The sequence below is a fragment of the Thunnus thynnus genome, chromosome 12 (genome assembly GCF_963924715.1).
Source record: "Thunnus thynnus chromosome 12, fThuThy2.1, whole genome shotgun sequence".
In the NCBI taxonomy this organism is placed as follows: domain Eukaryota; kingdom Metazoa; phylum Chordata; class Actinopteri; order Scombriformes; family Scombridae; genus Thunnus; species Thunnus thynnus.
In genome coordinates, this window is record NC_089528.1 from 17,566,820 (window position 1) to 17,585,901 (window position 19,082).

The 19,082-nt window shown below is 38.7% G+C and overlaps 1 protein-coding gene across 2 annotated transcripts in view; it reads left to right on the forward strand.

The window, feature by feature from the left end:
• LOC137194260 (phosphatase and actin regulator 1-like) overlaps positions 1–19,082 on the forward strand; it is a 53,510-nt gene that overhangs the window by 16,413 nt on the left and 18,015 nt on the right. The window contains exons 1-2 of one of the 2 annotated variants that reach the window (XM_067605987.1): positions 6,811–7,428; positions 10,269–10,433. In XM_067605987.1, the coding sequence (XP_067462088.1) occupies positions 7,149–7,428; positions 10,269–10,433 (445 nt within the window). In that variant the 5' untranslated portion in view covers positions 6,811–7,148. Of the gene's footprint in view, positions 1–6,810; positions 7,429–10,268; positions 10,434–19,082 lie in introns of those variants that run through there. The other variant, XM_067605988.1, reaches the window with a different exon arrangement.

A 19,082-nucleotide genomic window follows, 5' to 3' on the forward strand; every position in this document is an offset into this window, starting at 1 on the left:
AATACTTAGTTAATAATAGGAACTCACCATTATAACAAAAGAGCCACATAATAGAGAAGTTACAATTGATCAAATGCTTATCATTTATGTGGCGTTCATGTGCTGTCGGAATAATCGTAAAAATGACTTAACGTGAACGCCCCCTCAAGACGGTACAACAACTCGGAAAGTTGGCGAAAATTTTGACACACGACTTGGCGAGAGTTGACGTCATATACGCAGAAACATGACGGAAGAAAGTAAATGTTTGGTTTATGGCAAGACACATTATACTAATTCATGTATTGCATATCCATTTTTTGCCCGTATATAATTTTGTAACTTAGGTTGTAATAGTTAGTTGCTGTCCACATAGAGTGACCAAGATTAGTTAGAGAAGTTATTTATTAGAATTAACCCTGATAACAAATCAGGTAAAGCAATATATTCGTGTTTTTTGTGGAATATATTGGTACACCAACAAGTATGGGACAAAATACAACACATTTTCTGTGGTGTCCATGTTGTTTCCATATTAAGACTTATGTACACACCGAAGTCAGAAGAAATACTTCACAACTCGGGAAACGGGACCATCCGAGGAGCCCGTGAATGCATTATTATTCAGTGTGTTCTGAAATGCGCATCTGTCCCCACTAGATGGCAGCATTGTAATGAGTGTTACATGGGCTGAGTGTCAACTGTGGCACTGCAGCGAGTTTCAAGTTCTTTATTGTTAAATCTCATTACACAAGTATAAGAGAGTAAAAATCTTCGGTTTCTGCTCCTCGACATTGCAGTAAGGAACAAAAAATATACATATTTAGAATAGTAATAGATAAGAGTATAAACAATAAAAAGTATAAAAAATATGAGTGTATGTATGTACAGTATGTATGTAAAGTGCAGTGTGCATGTGTCCTACCTATAATATATGAATAATTATCCATATATTATATATATATTATATTATATGTATATACATGTGTGCTTATGTGTGACATCAGGCACACCCACAATTGTTTTTGTATTATTTTAATGACTTTTGCAGCAATTCGTGATTTAATTACTGTGAAAAATGTCATGACAGTATATAATATAACAAAACAGTGTTTGCATAATAACAGTGTTATTACAGTATATGCTCGTTATTACTCAAGATAAGATAAAACTTTACTTTTATCCCCGGCAAGGCGAGCAGCACAAGAAATAGACCAGGAGAATAATGTGTGTGCAAAACTGCATCAGTTATTGATATTGTTTTCTGATAATTGGAACAAAGTTACAAATTTGATATACTATAGTTTGAAAGTACTGTATATGTACAATATATGTTCATCAGTATGTACAGTATGTATAATTAATATAATCAAGCATTATATAATAAGATAATATGAAAAACATGTAATGTGAACAACATATATGAAAATTAGTATGTGATATACATGTTTATACACTTGTTAATATGCATATTACTATGCAGCACATATACTAAAAATAATAAATATGAGATAACAGAATACAGCGGAATAAAATATTATAGTATAAGAACAATATGATAAATATAAGAAGATAGTATAGCAATCCATAGTGATAATTATTAGTGCAGTAATTCCAGTGTAAGAGATCCTCTACATGCCAACAAATGATGACACGGGTTGTTTTCCATTAGAAACAAGTGAAACTGTTAAACCACAATGTAAAATCACTCCACTTATTTTTATGAAATCATATCATACATACATATCATACAAAATATCAGGTTACCAGCTGATACTGCACGCTGTGTTACCACCTGTTAAATTGTTTCAAAGATTTTATGTTTCATTCAATATGTTCAAGAAAACATATTGACACAGGGGCAGCAGTCATTTGTTTACATTCTCTGTAAGAGTAGTTGCAAGCGTCTTACCGCAATCCCTGCCAGGATGCACAATACTTCAGGAACATTTCTGTTGGCTTCAGTGGTTGATCAGAATAATACTTACATTCCTCTCCAATTTGACTCTCTCTTCCTCTGTGTTTACGTTTGATTTTTTTTTTTTTTTTTTTTTAAATGAAGGCATCTTTTTTCCACTCCTGAGGTGTTGCAGTCCTTGGACTTTACATAATCATGTTACAAGCTGATTGAGCTTAGTGTTGAAGGTGCAGCCAAGGACTCATAAAAAAAAATGTGAGGAATCATTTCCTTACAGATTATAATTACATAACTATTCACATTTCCCTACAGCAAATTAGAAGAGTGGAAAAGGCAAAGTGCCACACTTTTACCATCTTATTAATTCCCTTTCAGATTGTGTCAAAAGAAATGCAGTACTGTGTGTGTGTGTGTGTGTGTGTGTGTGTGTGTGTGTGTGTGTGTGTGTGCAGCTATGAGCGAGTAAGACATAATAATGCAGAGAGAGAATGACAGATGGGTAGAGACAGAGAGATACAGCGAGAGAGGGAACAGCAGATTTGTAGTGACAGGCTGCTTGGTCGGAAGTTGATTGTTTAGCCTAAAACCTGCATCACAACCATGGAAACCAGTTCGAACTAGATCATAAGAAATGGAAAAATCTGCACTTTCAAGTAAAATGCCATTCAAAAAAAAAATTTTAAAAATCAAAATGTGCAGTATTCTAATAAGTGTAGAATAAACCATGTTTTCCCTTCTTTTTAGTGGCACATAAGAGTTAACTACTAGAATTTACCAAAGCTTCACAGCAACAGCAGTGTGAGAAAACATTTCCATCAGGTGTGAGTCAGAGAGGATTAGGAAGTCTTTACGGCTTTGGGTGAGCTTATATGTCGCTTCAAGTTTATTGTGACAGGTTGTGACAAGTGTCAGGTATGTCATCAACCACCGGAAAGCATACTTAGTTTTTGAAGACCATCACGGATCCAAGTATTTTATACTGACGTCACCTTTGCCTCTGAAATAGACTCACACAACACACAAACTCTCTAATAAATCTAATCAAATTCATCTCTTCTAAGGCAGGAAGAATGAAGCAGGTGGGATTTCATTAAATCTGTGGTCAGGACAGGGGTGAAAGCCATTTGTAAATTATATCTGACTGGGTCTTACCTTAAGTGATTTGATTCTTGTATTTAAAATTGGTTTGTTATTATGTTTTAGTTCTTCAAAGATTGGAATTTCAGAAAGGATCCAAAGGGGTCAACAGCAACAATTTCAGCACAGAAATTCTGCTGTCAGTTTAAGTTTACTTGTGTAGTTTAATTGTACAGCCAAATTTTACATGATCTCTCAGTGGGCCTTTATGTCCATATCAGCAACAGTCTCTGACCTAACACAAGTTCTTAATGAAAACAATGAAAAATTCACAGAAGTAAAATCTGAGAAACCATAAAATATGTGTTTCCAAGTACAGCAGGACAAGCTATAGCAGCCACCTGTGGGAAATGGCAAAGATAAAAATGTATTTACATTTAAAAATTGTTTCTGTGAATGTTTTTTTTTTTTATGTTTTTCATTTTGTTTTTATTGTTTTTTCCTCTTTATAAAACTTACAGAGTTACAAAAAGAAAATGAAAATTGTTGCAATTTAATAGGCAATAATGGGCTTATAGTAAATTCAGTATCTCTTTAAGTCCAATGTAATAAGTGCAATATCAAATTAAAATTTGCTTTAAAATATAATAAAATTTTAATATAATATGAAAAGTGAGACAGATAATGGCCGTGAGACAGTGAGTGAGTGGGAATAAATACATTTTTAAGTGATACACCACAAAAAAATCCTTGAATTATCAAACACGTATCCTCTGTCGATTTGAAAAGTGGCTGTAAAAAGTTTATAGGTTGCAGCTCAAGTTCAAGTTTCTTTTTATTACTGCATTGCTAGGCTGATGGAATTAATCTCAGTACAGATAGAATAGCTGCAACAATACATCAAATATAACAACAGTGCAAACATGAAGGACATAAGTACAAAAGAAGAAACATACAGTGGTTGACACAGTCCCACATACCATACAACACAGTCAGACCAACTTTTGTGTTTTCATCAACTGTACGGCTTTGGAGAAGAAGCTCCGTTTAAGGCGTTCTGTCCTGCCTCCTAGTGACCTGTACCCCCTGCCAGAGGGGAGATACTGGAACAGATGGTAAGCTGGGTGGAGAGGGTCATCTGTGATCTTGATAACTTGTGAGATGGTACATTGTGTGTATATGGAGTCCAGTCTGGGGAGTTTACAACCTATGATCTTTGATGCTCTGGTGATAATTCTATCCGTTTCCTTTATTGTGTGCTTAGATGTGTTTCTGTACCAGACAGTAATTGATAGTGACAGGATGCTCTGGATTATGACTGTGTAAAATTGGACCAGTAGACCTTTTCCTGACTCTGTACTTTTTAAGGTTGTGTCAGGAAGTAGTGTCTCTGTTGGGCTTTTTGATTTGATGGTTAGCGTTGAGATCCTATTTCAGGTTATTACTGATGTGTGTGCCAAGAAATTTGAAGGAGTCAGTTATTGTGATTGGTTGGCTTTCGATGAGGATAAGTGCTTTTAGCTTCACAAAGGGCAGCAACTGTGGTCAGTTGCTGTTACAGCGTCAAGTACAATTCCTCCCCTAAAGTCTTTTTTTAATTAAGCTATAGGCTGTAGCTTTTCACTCCTTGTTATGTTACTAATTAATCCAAATGATGTGCTGAGGAGCTAAACCACTGCCTGCAGTATTTATATAACTACATCGCTGCATGTGACCATTCTTCCTTGCAGATGACCTGTCTTGCAGCTTTAATTATCTGATTCTTGTACGAATTATCGAATAGGAAATTGAGGCTTTACAAGATGTGGACCCATACAAGTTTGAAACCAATAGCAGCATTTAGCCTTGGCACAGAGCACTGTGTACGTTTTAAGATAATTCAAGGTCTATAGGTAGAAAAATGTTCACTGATGGCGGTAAACAGAGAGGGGAAGGTTATCACTGTCTTTGTGTATTAAAGCAGCGGCGCAGCAAGACAGCAACACATTCTTTGAGTGTTTAAAGCCTCTAAATACCAACACATACAGTGTCACACTTTGCTGCAGTATTATCTACCTCATGAATGATAGAGGCTCTCTCTCTCTCCTTCATCCTCTGACTCTTTGTTGAAAGGCGTTTCCTATATAGAAATAGCTCTTTCTTGCCAATTTCCAAAACTTTAACGCATATCAACACAAGAGAGTGAAACTTTGCAACAAAAAGAGGCAACTGAGAGCAACTGCTGCATTGCACCGTGGTGGGAGTAAATCAAGTGCCTGTGTCCCTCATTTCAGAGAGGGCTTTGATGTCACTGGAATAAGCTGCAGCTCATTGAAGGAACATCAAAGATACTCACCCCAGCCCATGACCATTCACAGCTCTGTGGAAAGGTGATTGGAAATGCCGAGGGGTCCGTTATCTTTCCCATGATTAACGCCTCATTAACTGTCTATTAATGTTATCAATTACCCCAAAATGTGCAAAGTAACTCCGGGGATCAGCTGAGTGGCTATTTGGAATTTATGATGTATAGAAAGAATATTTAATGTGTCTCTATTTCTTCAGGCTGAGCTCTGTCATTTGAAGTATTGAGCTTCCTGATCACTGATTAAGGTCCCTTCGCTGTGCCTCTTTTCTTTGATTTTAATTCTCTGAGCTCTTTTCTGTTATTATGCCCAAATTAGATAGATGTTGTAATTTTTTTTGCATTCATCTCTGTTGTCCGACACACTGAAAACGAACTTTCTAAACCTCTTTAAATCCTTTGTAATCAGTGAGTGGGTGAGTACCTGTTAAGGAGGGTTAAGGTTTATTTACTGTCCAGTGGTCAGCTGTGGATAATGTCAAGTTAAGTAATGTGCATGTGAGACTTACCAGAAGGTCATTGTTTCTGACCTGCAGTTGTTATATGTGCTGTACATGTCTTGCATGGCTTAATGAGCACAACCCTTGAACCCTTACTATACCTTGATAAAGGCACAGAAACAGGGGGAAAAACACTCAGAAGAAACTCAGTCTTGATTAATCTGCTCTTATAGAACTCTAAACTGAATATTTTAAATAAAACATTTCACAGAATGTAGTTTTAATTTGTCGGTCTGGTTTTAAGGCTTTACATTGCAATGCAAATGTTCAGTAAATTTAACTAACAGGAATTTTACAGCTCAGTATGGCTACAGTAGATACAGTCAATCATCTCATTTTGCAGTGACTCTGCTGCAGCAAGTGTCATAACTACTGAAAACTCTTCATGATTGTTGGCAAATCAATAGCGTTAAGAGACCACATGGCTCCATTTTGGTACAGTCCCCTTTGCTGTGCTATAGTCACTGCTGTGTAATGACCTGCCCAAGAAAATCAGTTTAATCAAATGAGTAACGGTCTCATCAGTATTCTTACCCTCTTCTTTCATTTCCAACTTATGTCTCTGTTCTGAAGTTTTACCATCTTCTTATTTACTTCCTGATCTTCTACCCATTTAAGCTTAGCTATATTGTAATACCTCTTAACCCGAGACTCAGCTCATTAGTACATTATTTCAATATATAGATGCATTGTTAGCTCCTCTGAATAAATCATAAATATGTTGCTTGGACCAAAAGGTGCTGTTACATAAAGATATATTGTCGTATTTCATTAATAGAAGTGATTGTAATGGTGATTACTAGCTGCTGTCGCAGTTGTTGCTGTCCTCTAAATGCAGAATGGATTCATCATATAACCTAAGCAGCTAAAAGAGTTTTTAGAGTCCTGTTATCAGTAGGCAACTTTTCCTCCAGCCACACTGGCCTATTGGAGGAGCGCACCGCGCAGCCAATCACAGGCGCACGCTGCTCAGCTCCACTAATCGTGGATTAGCCACAATCGACTGCAGTGTACAGCTCTGGGAGGGAGAGGCAGGCACTGCCATTCACTACTCACTCTCTATTTTATTATTAGCTCACTTGGATCTGGCAGCGGAGCTTTTTTTTTTTCTCAGCAGCAGTGACTTTTTTTTATGCATTGCGCAACCAAGTATAGCCTGCACATATTTTGGATCTCAGGTAAAGGTGTGGGAATACGGCGAGAGAGGAGCAAATGATTAGGGGTCGATGGAAGCCGCTACTGTAGGGCAGATAGGACTCAATTGATTGGCCCTTTAATTTAAACCCACACCGTCGTAACACCGCGCACTGCTCCTTTTTTTCGCGTCCCCATGTTCAAGACGGTCAATTACCCGACGGTGGATCCTGCGCCCACCATCATGCACGGTACATGGTTAACCACAGAGTGCAGAGAAAACACGCCCGTGGCGGTGGGGAAACCTAAGAAAAAGGCGTTCAGCCTGGTCAAAATAATGTCTCTGAGCAACAAGAAAGGACACGGCAACCATCCGCACCACAACAACAACATGCCCTTTACGATCCACTGTCACATCGGGAAAGAGATCAAGCACATTTGCAGCAATTGCAGCCGCGGGAACGACACACAGGACGGTGAGTATAGGCTTCAAGCCTTGTGTGGTTTCGCCCATACAGCCCTGCGGTACTGCCATCCAGGATATACTCCTCTCATTATGTGGCGGTGGCCATGCCTCTGGGCTCCTGTGCGCGTTTGACAACCAGATCAGGCGCTCCATCATTGAATGTGCCTTGATGTGTGCTGCTTGTGTGATGATGGTCGTTATAATTTGAAGAGGGTCGATGTGTATCTTTAGTATTAAAATGAAAACACAAATCGACAGTGATTGACTGCTGCTGTTGTGGTAACTGCCTCTGACTGGATCAGAACTTCTTATATGGCTGAGCTCTTACTTGAGCTGCTACTTGTTGGTTCAAATCACATAAAACAAAACGAATTGAAACATTAATCTTCATATGTGTGTAAAGTCTTTCTTAAATGTACACTCATCAACCGATACAAGTCATTTAAATGGCATGAAGCTGTTCAGGCTGCTTGCACAAAGCCATTTCCAGTTCAGTGTCATTACATCATCACTCAGCCATCTTGGTATGCAAACAAGTGTTTTTAATTAAAACCAGCCACATCCGTTGCTTGTATTACAGTAGTGGAGAATGTAGGTTACGTGCAACAGAATGAAGGTGGGATAGAAATGCTTGTGAGTGACTGATGTCATGAAAATGGTCACCTGCATTAATAACGCCACAGCGTTTTATTCACTCCTCTCATCATTCCTTTTACTCTTCTGCTCTTTTCTCCACTGCCAGGATTTTGTCAAGATTGTGCTTAATTACATCATGATGCGCTTAAATTGTAGACATTCTGTGTTTCTGCCTGGAAATGGTTCTGTTAAAAAAAAAAATGATTGGGGCGTTAAACACAGTATTTGGGGACAGATTTTAGAATATACAGAGGGTTTATTTTCACAGAAAGAACCACAAATCACTTTGCCTTTTGGAAATAATTCAGTAAAGCTTCTTTTGTAAATTTAATGTAGCCTATATCAATACTGTGTAGAGTATATGTTGCCTGCAAAGATGGGTTTGACAATGTAAAGCGAGTCTTTCTCTCACTGCAGTTACTGAAAGTGTGTCATCCTCGCCATTCTGCCCACATCAATCTTGGATGTTATTTGGCTTAGATTAAGTTCTTTGTCTTGCTGTCTTTATCTAGTGTTTGGACCTCTAATGAACTAATTTGGATCTCTACTGGATTCAGTTAGCATTGACTGCGGAGCTATTTATAAAATGATGTAGTGGCAGGATCGCTAAGATTGTTGGCTCTCAGGCACCGGAGCGTTCAAGTAACGGTCCGTGGGACTGATTTCCACTGCATTACTGTCACATTATTTATCAAGTTGTCTCAGTGCCCTGGGGAGGTGACTGGCCTGCATAGTGATATGTCTATGTTGGCAAACACCATGAATGCGAATGTGACGTAATTATTTTTAAAATAAGCCACCAGTGCGTTCCCTGACAGCATGTCATGGGTGATCATCTGATGCAATGTGGTGACACTGACAACAAACACAACACACTGGGCTAGAGGTCACTTCATATGTCCAGACTCTAGTCTGTTACTCAGACCCAGGGGGGGGGGGGGGAAACCTAAAAATATTTTTGTTGTGTGCTTGCATACTTAAAGGACCATACCAGTGTTTTTGTACTGTGCAAACATATATTTAAAAAAACATTTTCCTACTATCAATGCAGCCACTGATGTCCATTCACTCTGCAGAGACTTGAACCTGTCTCAGTGAGGTGATGAGTAGAAAATGACTGTTTTCATTGATGTCAAAGTTAGCTTATTGTTAGTCCTACAGGGTCAGATATCCTGATGTCTGGCAATGGCAAAATCAGGCATGATGTATTACCCATCTCAAGCAAGTATTAAGTCTCTCTAAGTTGATTTTCATATGGTATGAGAATGAATGGAAACCAGTGGTTGCCTGCCTAGAAGCTACATTCAGACATCTAAAACACTGGTATGGCACTGTAGGTAGTTGTTATAATTTTAGTTGAAAATGAAGTTGTTTTATGTGAATACTGTGACTGAAGTATTCAAACAGCTGAATGCAGCCATTTTGCAAGAACAGAAAACCAGCAGAGAATGTTTCTTGGTCTACATGGACTACTTAAATGTCTGTCAGTTTTAAAGTGTGGAGACTGAAGAGCGGGGCACAACATCTGTTCCTAATAACACATGATAGTTTATTTGCTGCTAACACTGTTCACAAAATTTAGAGTTTTTGAGAGCTGTTCACATGCTAGTGAGTCTGATTCCAGTTTTTATGAACATCCTCTTAGAGCCGAGACCTTAAAATTAGTTGTCTGATCACATGGGCAGCTGTTACTGTTTTTTTTTTTTTTTAAGCAGGGCTTCTTGTAGCCTGGAATAGAACAAATTTCAAACAACATGTATTACAGCGTTTATTTTCATTTAGACATCTGTGTTGGAACAAAATGCTTTTGATGTCCAACGGTACGTAACAGTGTAAAAGGGCTGGGCCTTGTGAATATTTGATGAAGAGTAGAAAGATTCCCCCGTTAATGAGATGCTTATCAGTATGTTAAGTGTTTTTTGGCAACATTCAGTGTGATGCAGCCTCAAACTGTTTAGCCTCCTTGCGCAATGCTATCTGATATGCAGGTTTGTTTATCCTCTCCAAACCTCATCCACTTACTGGGGAATTCAAGAGGCCACTTGGCACAGATTCTTGCTGCTTAGATCTTTGTAAGCAAAAGTGTCTGCTGCATTCACTGCTAGCTCATCTGTGTGATTACCAGAATATCACCTCCTCTGCATCATCACCTAAACTAGACCTGCTGTTTTTGTGTGTGTGTGTGTGTGTGTGTGTGTGTGTGTTCCCTTACAGCTGAGGAGGTAGAGAGGCTGGCCGCCATGCGTTCTGAATCCTTGGTCTCTGGCACCCACACTCCACCCATCCGTCGTCGGAGCAAGTTTGCCACTCTGGGACGCCTCCTGAAGCCCTGGAAATGGAGGAAGAAGAAGAGCGAGAAGTTCAAGCAGACCTCTGCTGGTACATGACATTTTTTTTCTTAATTCTTTGTTAATGCCAGCACACACACAAAAAAAAAACACACACGCCACATGCATCATAAACAGTACTGGTTCCTGAAAGAACTGTATATACCCTGTCTAGTTGTGGAAAAGAAATTCAGTGCATCCCTTGGCTAAAAGAAAAATTTATTAAGTTTCATGTTTTGAGGTCCTTTGATCTCACAGTCCAGCGTTGTCAGAGGCGAGTGAAGGGCATGCTCTCTTCAGATGTGGCAGTATTTATTTTCCTTGGCTGACACATCCTGAATTCTGCTGTCAGCCTGCTTGACAGGAGGAGGCATGTTGTCAGACTGTATCTCATGGGTTGGGAGCAGAATTCTTCTCTTTTTGTAGAGGATGAGCAATTGCACAGAGACCCGAATCTGGTCTTTAACAGGACAGGATGTTCTGATGTAGCAACATTATTAAATTAGCATTTTCCTGGTGTGAATTTGCCGAATGAATCAGTCTCTGTCTGATTTGATCATGTTGGCTGCGAATGCCTCACTGCTCACTTACTGCTGATGTTGTCGTCAGTCTCTTATGTGATGACAGAGATTAATGTGGTGTCCTGTCATCTCCATCACTTGCCACAAGTACATAATATTGCATAGTGTGTATATATATATATATATGTACTTTTGGTTTATATTACTTTTCCACCCAGACTTTGACTGTTACTGTTTTCTGAGTGCTGTTTTTTTTCTACATCTACCCCAACATTTCCTTTAGGAGTCTCTGTGGACTAAGAGCTATTTTTAGTATTACACAAGATGTGCAGAATAATCTATTTTTGAGCTTTAGATGCCTAACCTTTTGATGTTTCACTGTAACTTAATAGATAGTTTGTGCTTGATGAAATAACAATGGAGATCTTGCCTGTTCATTGGTATATTCATATGCTGTATGATAACAGCATCTCCCTGTTGTGAAGGACAATAATCAGATTTGGGCAACAAAAGCACATTTTGCTGTTATGGTGTTAACGCACAGTGGAACTGAGTCAAAACGCTCTCTTCATTCCTTTTGTTATCCACTTGTTTTTTTCTATGCAAAATGCTGCTGTCTCTAAATAATTCTTTGGCTGGTATTGTTCTATCCAGTCCCTTTTGATCGCAGCATGGTAGTGGATTATGACCAACCACCATACCTCACAGGAGTGGCCTTTGAGAGGAATGTCTGCATGGTTTCAAACTGTAGGTGGTGTACAATCTCAAAAGCAGCTCCAATGCTCAGGCCAGGTGCTTTAGCCACAGTGACGCCAGTCACAGTCACATCATGTTCAGCAAGAAGCATGACTCCATCTTTTAAAGCCCCAAATAAGAGAAATGTGGTCTGCACTTTTTGCAGCAGGCAGCGGAAAAGTAGAAGTTACACAAGCATGAGCCAATGGAATAAATTCAAATGACAGGAATTAGCTCAGTGATTTTTCTAACTGAAGCAGTGATGCCAACACACGGACCACAGAATTTTAATGGAGATTTAAAGACAGTGTGGTGTTATTCCATTAATAGTGCATCCAGCACCCAATTAAGGAAAAGCGATAAAACTATATTTTTTATATTGACTGTGGTGATCCCTTGATTTACTGTAGTGTCACCAGCAGGTTGGAGCCGAGTGACATATTTTACAATGATTAGATGGATTTCTGTGAAGTCTGCTACACATATTCAAGATCCCTATAGGATAAATTCTAATGAATTTGTTTATCACTGGACTTTTCATCCAACACCATCATCAGATCAAAATTTAAACTTGTCCAAAGGCCAAATATCTGCAAAACTAATGAAAATGTCACCAACCTCAGCTTACTTTGTGTTTAGTGCTTTTCGCAAATGTAGCATGTTAACAGGCTAAAATAAGACAGTGAACATTGAGTTAGCCATAGATGATTTGTTTCACACGTCAGTTGATTTATAATTTTAATTTTTAGCCTCATGTTTACAGTGTTTGCAAAACAGAGAGTAATAGGTGCTGGTGTACATGAATTTCCCCTTCTCGAATGTCCAATGCACTCTGTTGTTGCCTGCCATATCAGATAATATATTCCATGCAGTGACTAGAACAGCACTGTTAGGAATAGCTAACAACAGAATAATTTTTATGTGCTTTTACTAACAATAAGTTATCTTAGATCAGGTCTGATAAGTGAAACAGATAGTTTGGGGAAGGGTTTTGTAATTTTCTGCTCATAATTAGCCCTGTCCCAAGAAAGATAGCACAGTGTAATCATTTACTTTCTTTTAGTCCTCTTTTAACTGAAGATTTTTTTTGATGAAAGCTGCGTTTAGAGGAACAAATTTCTTATCTCATCTTGGAAACAGTATTGACTTTAGTTGAGAGGCTGCAGCCCAGCTATTGATCTGATCTACGCTCTTAAAATGGAACATAGCACATACTCCCGTACCTCATGTAATTAGTCTACGCTGACTTGGAAGTTGGAAGCCTATTTTTTGCCATCCTTAAAGCCTGGAATTGGATGACCTCAATACGACAACTGATGCCACAATAATGATCAATACTTGACTTCATTTATTGCACTAATACTTTGCTTGAGCGTTAGTTGATCATTTTTCAACCTGTTTAAACAAACAGGAAAGCTATCCTCTGCAGAGGCTCTTCATATTCATTCCTTTTGAAAGACAAAGTTGATGGTTATATCTACAGCTGCTATTTATGCTGCACTGCTCTGATCTTGGACTGAAATGCCCCTACCTACTCTCTTCTTGTCTCTGCAGTTGCCTGTGATGCCTTTACTGTTGATTATGTTTCCTCTGTCAGTAGGGAGCAGACCAGCCACTGGGCATGCAGATGTTGTCGTAGATAATTGGACACTGAGCACAGTAGAGGATTATGAATATGTTGTGATATCAAGCAGATGAAGGCCAGCTCTGGGAGACTGCACTGTTCACCTCAGGAAGGAAGGAGGGAGGGCCTGACAGTTTGATGTCTTATCATGCTGTCTTATCATGCTCAGTACATTCGCACAGTGAGCTTGTAGTCTATCGGGAAGATATCTCACTAGATTCATGGATAAAATGAACATTCATGGGGTAGTCTGATAGTATCTTTTATGTTTTAATTCAATTAGTTAGAGAATTTCTCTGTGAACAGCAGTCTAAATGCACTATTCATGCCTATTATTAGCATAATTTCTAATACAGATCACAGATTTTCCACCTGTCCACTGATCATACACCGTATGGAAGCAAAAACAAACTGCAAATTACAAACCTGCTGTATTCTCAGTACTTGTCAAGGTCTCATTTAGCTATATCCAAGCTTCTGATGTGTGAGCCTTAATGCTTGAGCTTCTCATTGATAGAAGACTCCATGAAAGTTTTAATACAGTTTTCGTGCGGCTCAGGCTTAGAGAATTGCCTTGGTAAAAGCCTCCACTTTGAGCTACTGAGCCTCAGGGTTGGTAGGATGTGTTCTGACTATCTGGGTCACTTCGCAGTGGAATATATTTTCTCTAAAAAAAAACTAAGTATAGTGTTCTCAGATCTATACATGCTGTACTCAGATATGCCAGTTTCATTAAATATGCCCTCAGCTGAGTCTCCCTGATGAGTGTCTAAACTTCTCATCTTGGTGCAGACTGACTGGCTGGAGTGTTGGACCGTAACACCACTTGGGCCTTGGTGGACTGAACACAGGCTGTCCAAAATAGGACTTGGTTGATATTTAAGGCATTTTCTGAGTAACACACCCTGATGATATGAAACATTATACCGTTTTTTAAGAGACATCCCAGGTACTTTTGGTATCGATGGACCTACAGTAAGGCTCTTTAAATTGTATTCACACAAGTAAAAGACCTTATTGCAAACTAATGAGTTGTTACTCTTGTGGCATATTCAATCAGAGTCAGGATCAGTAAAAGTAAACAATTTTCTGTGATTTTTTTTTTTTTTTTATCCGTGCTCACTGTGTTTTTGTGTACAGCCCTCACAGGACCTTCCTGATGAAATGAATGTGAAATACCACTTCTTGCACACTATTAAAACATTCATTATATCAGTTCACTTTCAGTTCAACTTTGACAGAGTCAGACTCAGAGTCCATTAGGAAAACATACAACACAAACAAGATACAATAAATAAAGACAGTTATACCAATGTTTCCACAAGGGTGATTGATATCACACAACAATAAAACTAGGATTTGACAGCAGCAGGATAATGGCGGTCTGAGTCGCTCATTCAGTCGACAAATACATTTGTACATCAGATTTCTCAGTAGAGGCTGGGAAGTGTTGACACCTGCGTTACAAAACAAGTCACCTCCACTACACCACATAGGTTTTTTTAAGTAATATCTAAGTACATTCATTATAGGCAACCTGACGCTTATGCACGCTTGCAAACTTGGCCCACAAGGGGTCAGTATAGAGAGGAGTGCAATATGCTCTAAAGAGACTTATTTTAATATGGTTCAGAACACATGTAGAATTTTGTTGCCATCATGTTAGCTTGAGCATATAATATATGGCACCGCCTATACATGATATCCTCATCAGACATTTGATCTGTAATGATGTGCCCCAGATATTTTTTTTATTATTACAAACACATAGCACTTGCCCTGACGGATAAAAATCTGCGAAGTTGAGGACCTTATCCCCTTTTGCACTACATATCATGACAACACTCTTTTTAGCATTGTATTGGACATCATGTTTGACCCTGTAATCAGGTCATATATTTAGGAGCTGTTGAAACCCAGCACTGCTAGAAAAAGAATAGCTAGATTGTCTGCATACATAAGATGGTTTATGAGGGTGTTACCAATCATACAGTCAGTTTTGCAGCCTTTTAGTTGGTCAGATAAATCATTCATGCACATGTTAAAGAGGGCTGGTGAAAGTAGCCCCCCCGTCATACTCCATTACCAACGCCAAAGGGAGCAGAGACTCTATTGCCCCATTTGACTTGCGTACTCTGGTTGGCATACCAGTATGCCAGGATTCTTATCATGCTGTCAGGCATGCCCCTTTGACTCAATTTTAGAAACAGCTTTTGGTGATTAACTCAGTCAAAAGCCTTAGAGGCATCAATAAAGCTGATTAGGAATTGAAGAGGAATTTTGCCTTCTATACTTTTCAGCTACTTCTTTCAAGGCATACATACACAAACCAGTACCTTGCTTTGTCTGTGGTACCAATATATTCACATAAAAGATCTAATAGAATCCTTTCCACAACTTCACATACCACACTGGCTAGTGCAATTAGCCTATGCAGTCTCCCAACCTTGCCAGCTTTGTCCTTGATGACAGGCACAAGAGTAACAGACAACATAGAGTCTGGCAACAGTCCATGAGTCATAAAGCCAGTAAAACAAATGGCAAGAAGAGCTGCAACCTTTAGGCTTGCAAACTTCAGGTGCTCCGCAGTGATTTGATCAGAACCACTTGCTTTATTATCATATTGCGGAGTTATTGCTTGATAGACCTCATTGGTTGCGATTCCTAATGTATCACTGTTGGAAATATTACCCACTTTGTAGGGGTCACTTTTAGCACAGTTAAATAAAACGGAATAATGTTGCCTCCACAACTATATTATTGGTTCCAGAAACTCCCTCTATAGTGCTTGGTAGCAATGTATTGGCCCTGTTCAGAGCTCTCAGCTCCTTACAAAAGTCAATGACATTGTTACAAAGTAGCTTTTCAGCCACTGAGTTCGCTCTTATGACTTCTTTGTGTTTGCAAACATAACGAACCACATATTTTTACCTAGCATTGGTGAGCGTGTTGCAATCCAGGACAGGCCTGTCTCTGGGCCCACCTGCCACACCCCAAGCCTTGTATGCCTCCCTAGCTTCTGCGCAATGTGCAGCTACATGCTTATTTCAAGCTGGCTTGATGTTGTGTGCCTTATCAGAGTAAGTTTGATATAAAGGCCTCATACACAGCTCCCACAGTACCAGCATACATAGCACAGAGGGCTTTATGGTGGGAAATTTCATTACAGTACACATCAGAACACATAATTGCACCCTTGGGTAAATATACATCACTCAAGAGGACATTGGTTTCCCCATAGTATGACAAGACATCCTCATTTGTGAGCTTAGCCCAATCCAATTTTGCCTTACAGGCACTTTTAACCTCATAAATCATCTCAGGAAGACTATCAACATCAAGAATCATAACAAATGGTACACGATCATACATGGATGTCTCATTCAAAATTTTCATTGATCGTAGAATAGCGTGGGCATCAACAGTGATAATGCAATGATGTTGTGTGCCAGGCTTCAATTATATAAGAATAGCTTTCTGCAGGTAAGAGCAGTTGACTGGATTATATAGGATTGTTGTCATCACAGAACTGTAACATATGTTTAGCAAACAGTGAACATCTATCTGAAAGGTCAGCATTCATATCACTAACCACGTAAACACTTGTGGAATGATTATCATGAATAAAGAAGTTTATAAAAGCAAGTCTATTCAAGTATACATCCTCATAAACTCTTTGTTATTAATCTTTAACTGTTCAGCGATACACCAATCAACTTCAGACCTGATGACCATTATCACTGAGCCACACCTCCTTCTATCCTTCCTCTCACTATTCCCATAGTAAGATCAGCCATGGATTCACCAGCCCTATGGATATTGGTATTAAAAGAGTTCAATTCTCCCAAATCCTGTTTAGGTAAAAAAAAGTTTCTTGTAAACCTAAAATGTCACAACAATTTGTCAACAACGATACATCAGGCCTTGTCTCCTGTGCTGTTCCCAACACGCAACTCCCGACAGTTTTAAGATACAACACGCATACAACAATTTAAGTTGTCAGTGCAGATCATAGCACCAATTGGCTCAATTTCACCAAGTGTAGAAATAGCTGTGCTAGATCCTGTAACTCCCGCCTTGTGTGGTTCATAATATTGCTGCACAACAAAGCCTTCAGGCCAGAGCTCCAGGTTATACATCTTTGCAATGTTTTTGCATTCAAGGCACACTTTAAATGAGCTGTATCTGTTGCTTGCAGTGACAATACGCTGACAGTTAACATCATGGCCTTTCATATTATACTAATATTAATCAAAATGTTGTTTTTTGAAGACCAGCCAGTGTTTTAACTCCTTAATAAAGGCTCAGCCAGCTCACAGACTGACACTTTAATTTCACCAGTTTTTTCTTTTGTTTCATGAACAACACAATATCTGTAAAATCTAAAGACATATCCTTGTTAAGGCTTTTGATTTAATGGTATTGCATAACTGTACACATCCCATGGCATACCAGTTATGTCATAAAGCTTTGAGTAATTACTTTTCATTTTGGATGAAACGGCAGTCTAATCCCTGAACATATTACAGCACTGCCAGACTAGCGTCAACCTTTAGCTCGGGGTTTCCCCAGACTTGGTACTGATGTTTTATACAGAGATTTGTTGTTTTGATTAACATTGTGTCTGGCTGATGATTTTTTTTTTTAAAACAATTTGTAACAGAGATGTCAAAGTCTAATTGAGGTTGACTTCATGCAGTACAAATGTTTTTATTGGTAGATTTAAAAGTCAAGGGATTTAGATTTTAAGAGGTGTATAAAATGCTGCATTTTAAAAGGGAGGTATGAGAATTTAGACTCAAAATATGAACCTTATTGTATCATATGTATTTTCATGTTTTAATGGTGCATGGTACAACCAGTCAAAACTTTTTTTTATTTTTTTATTACAGTAGTCAAAAGCTGAGTTTTACAAAAATCGACTGCCAGGATGCTAAGATTCCTTGTTTTGATTAAATTTTCATATCACTACAAGGTTTACTTTTCTCATTATGGAGGTATGGCTCAACTGGCAGACATTATTAATACTATAGATTGTAATGAAGTTTGAGAATGCAGGTACAGGTACCAGGGGTGTGAAATGTGTCTTGATGCCTGTGGTGCTTTAGGGAAACAATCAAGTGAACTGGTTGCATTCATCCTCAGTCAGGGCAATGTTGTTGACACTGGGTCATCTCTTTGATAAGTCGTTTTAGTATCACCTTGATACACTTGACCTAATGTTAAATTTGCTCCCTGCGGGGGAAAAATCACTTTTTGATGCAGCTGCCAGCATTAGCATCCCAAGTAGCATCTGTAAATGGCACAATTTCCTTTCATTTCACACTACCTTTAATTTACCACTTCCTAGGGCACCAGTAGAGATGATTCTTTGCATGACATAGTGGTAATATTTTGGTCACGTCACCCTCCCACCCCCACCCCCAAAAGTTTTGCTGCTTAAGTAATTCTTGGCTTGAAGCTTATCTCAAACTGGCTTCTCTCAGAAAACCTTTGAAGTATGGATTGATATTGAACATCTGGTATCCTGGAGGAACTCATAATGGAGCATACTGTTTGATGATAACTTGCTCTGAAGCACAGAGTATCCAAATTTCTGCCCTGAAGGGCTGCCTGTCTGACACTTGTATGACTCATTTGTGTTTTTTAATTTTCGACTCTCAGCAGTTGATGTTAAATCCTCCATGTTGTGTCAAGTTCAGTTAAGTCAAGTCAATTTTATTTGTATAGCCCATTATCACAAATTACAAATGCCTCAGGTGACTTTACAGTCTGTACAGCAATACAGCATCCTCTGTTCTTAGACCCTCGATTTGAATAA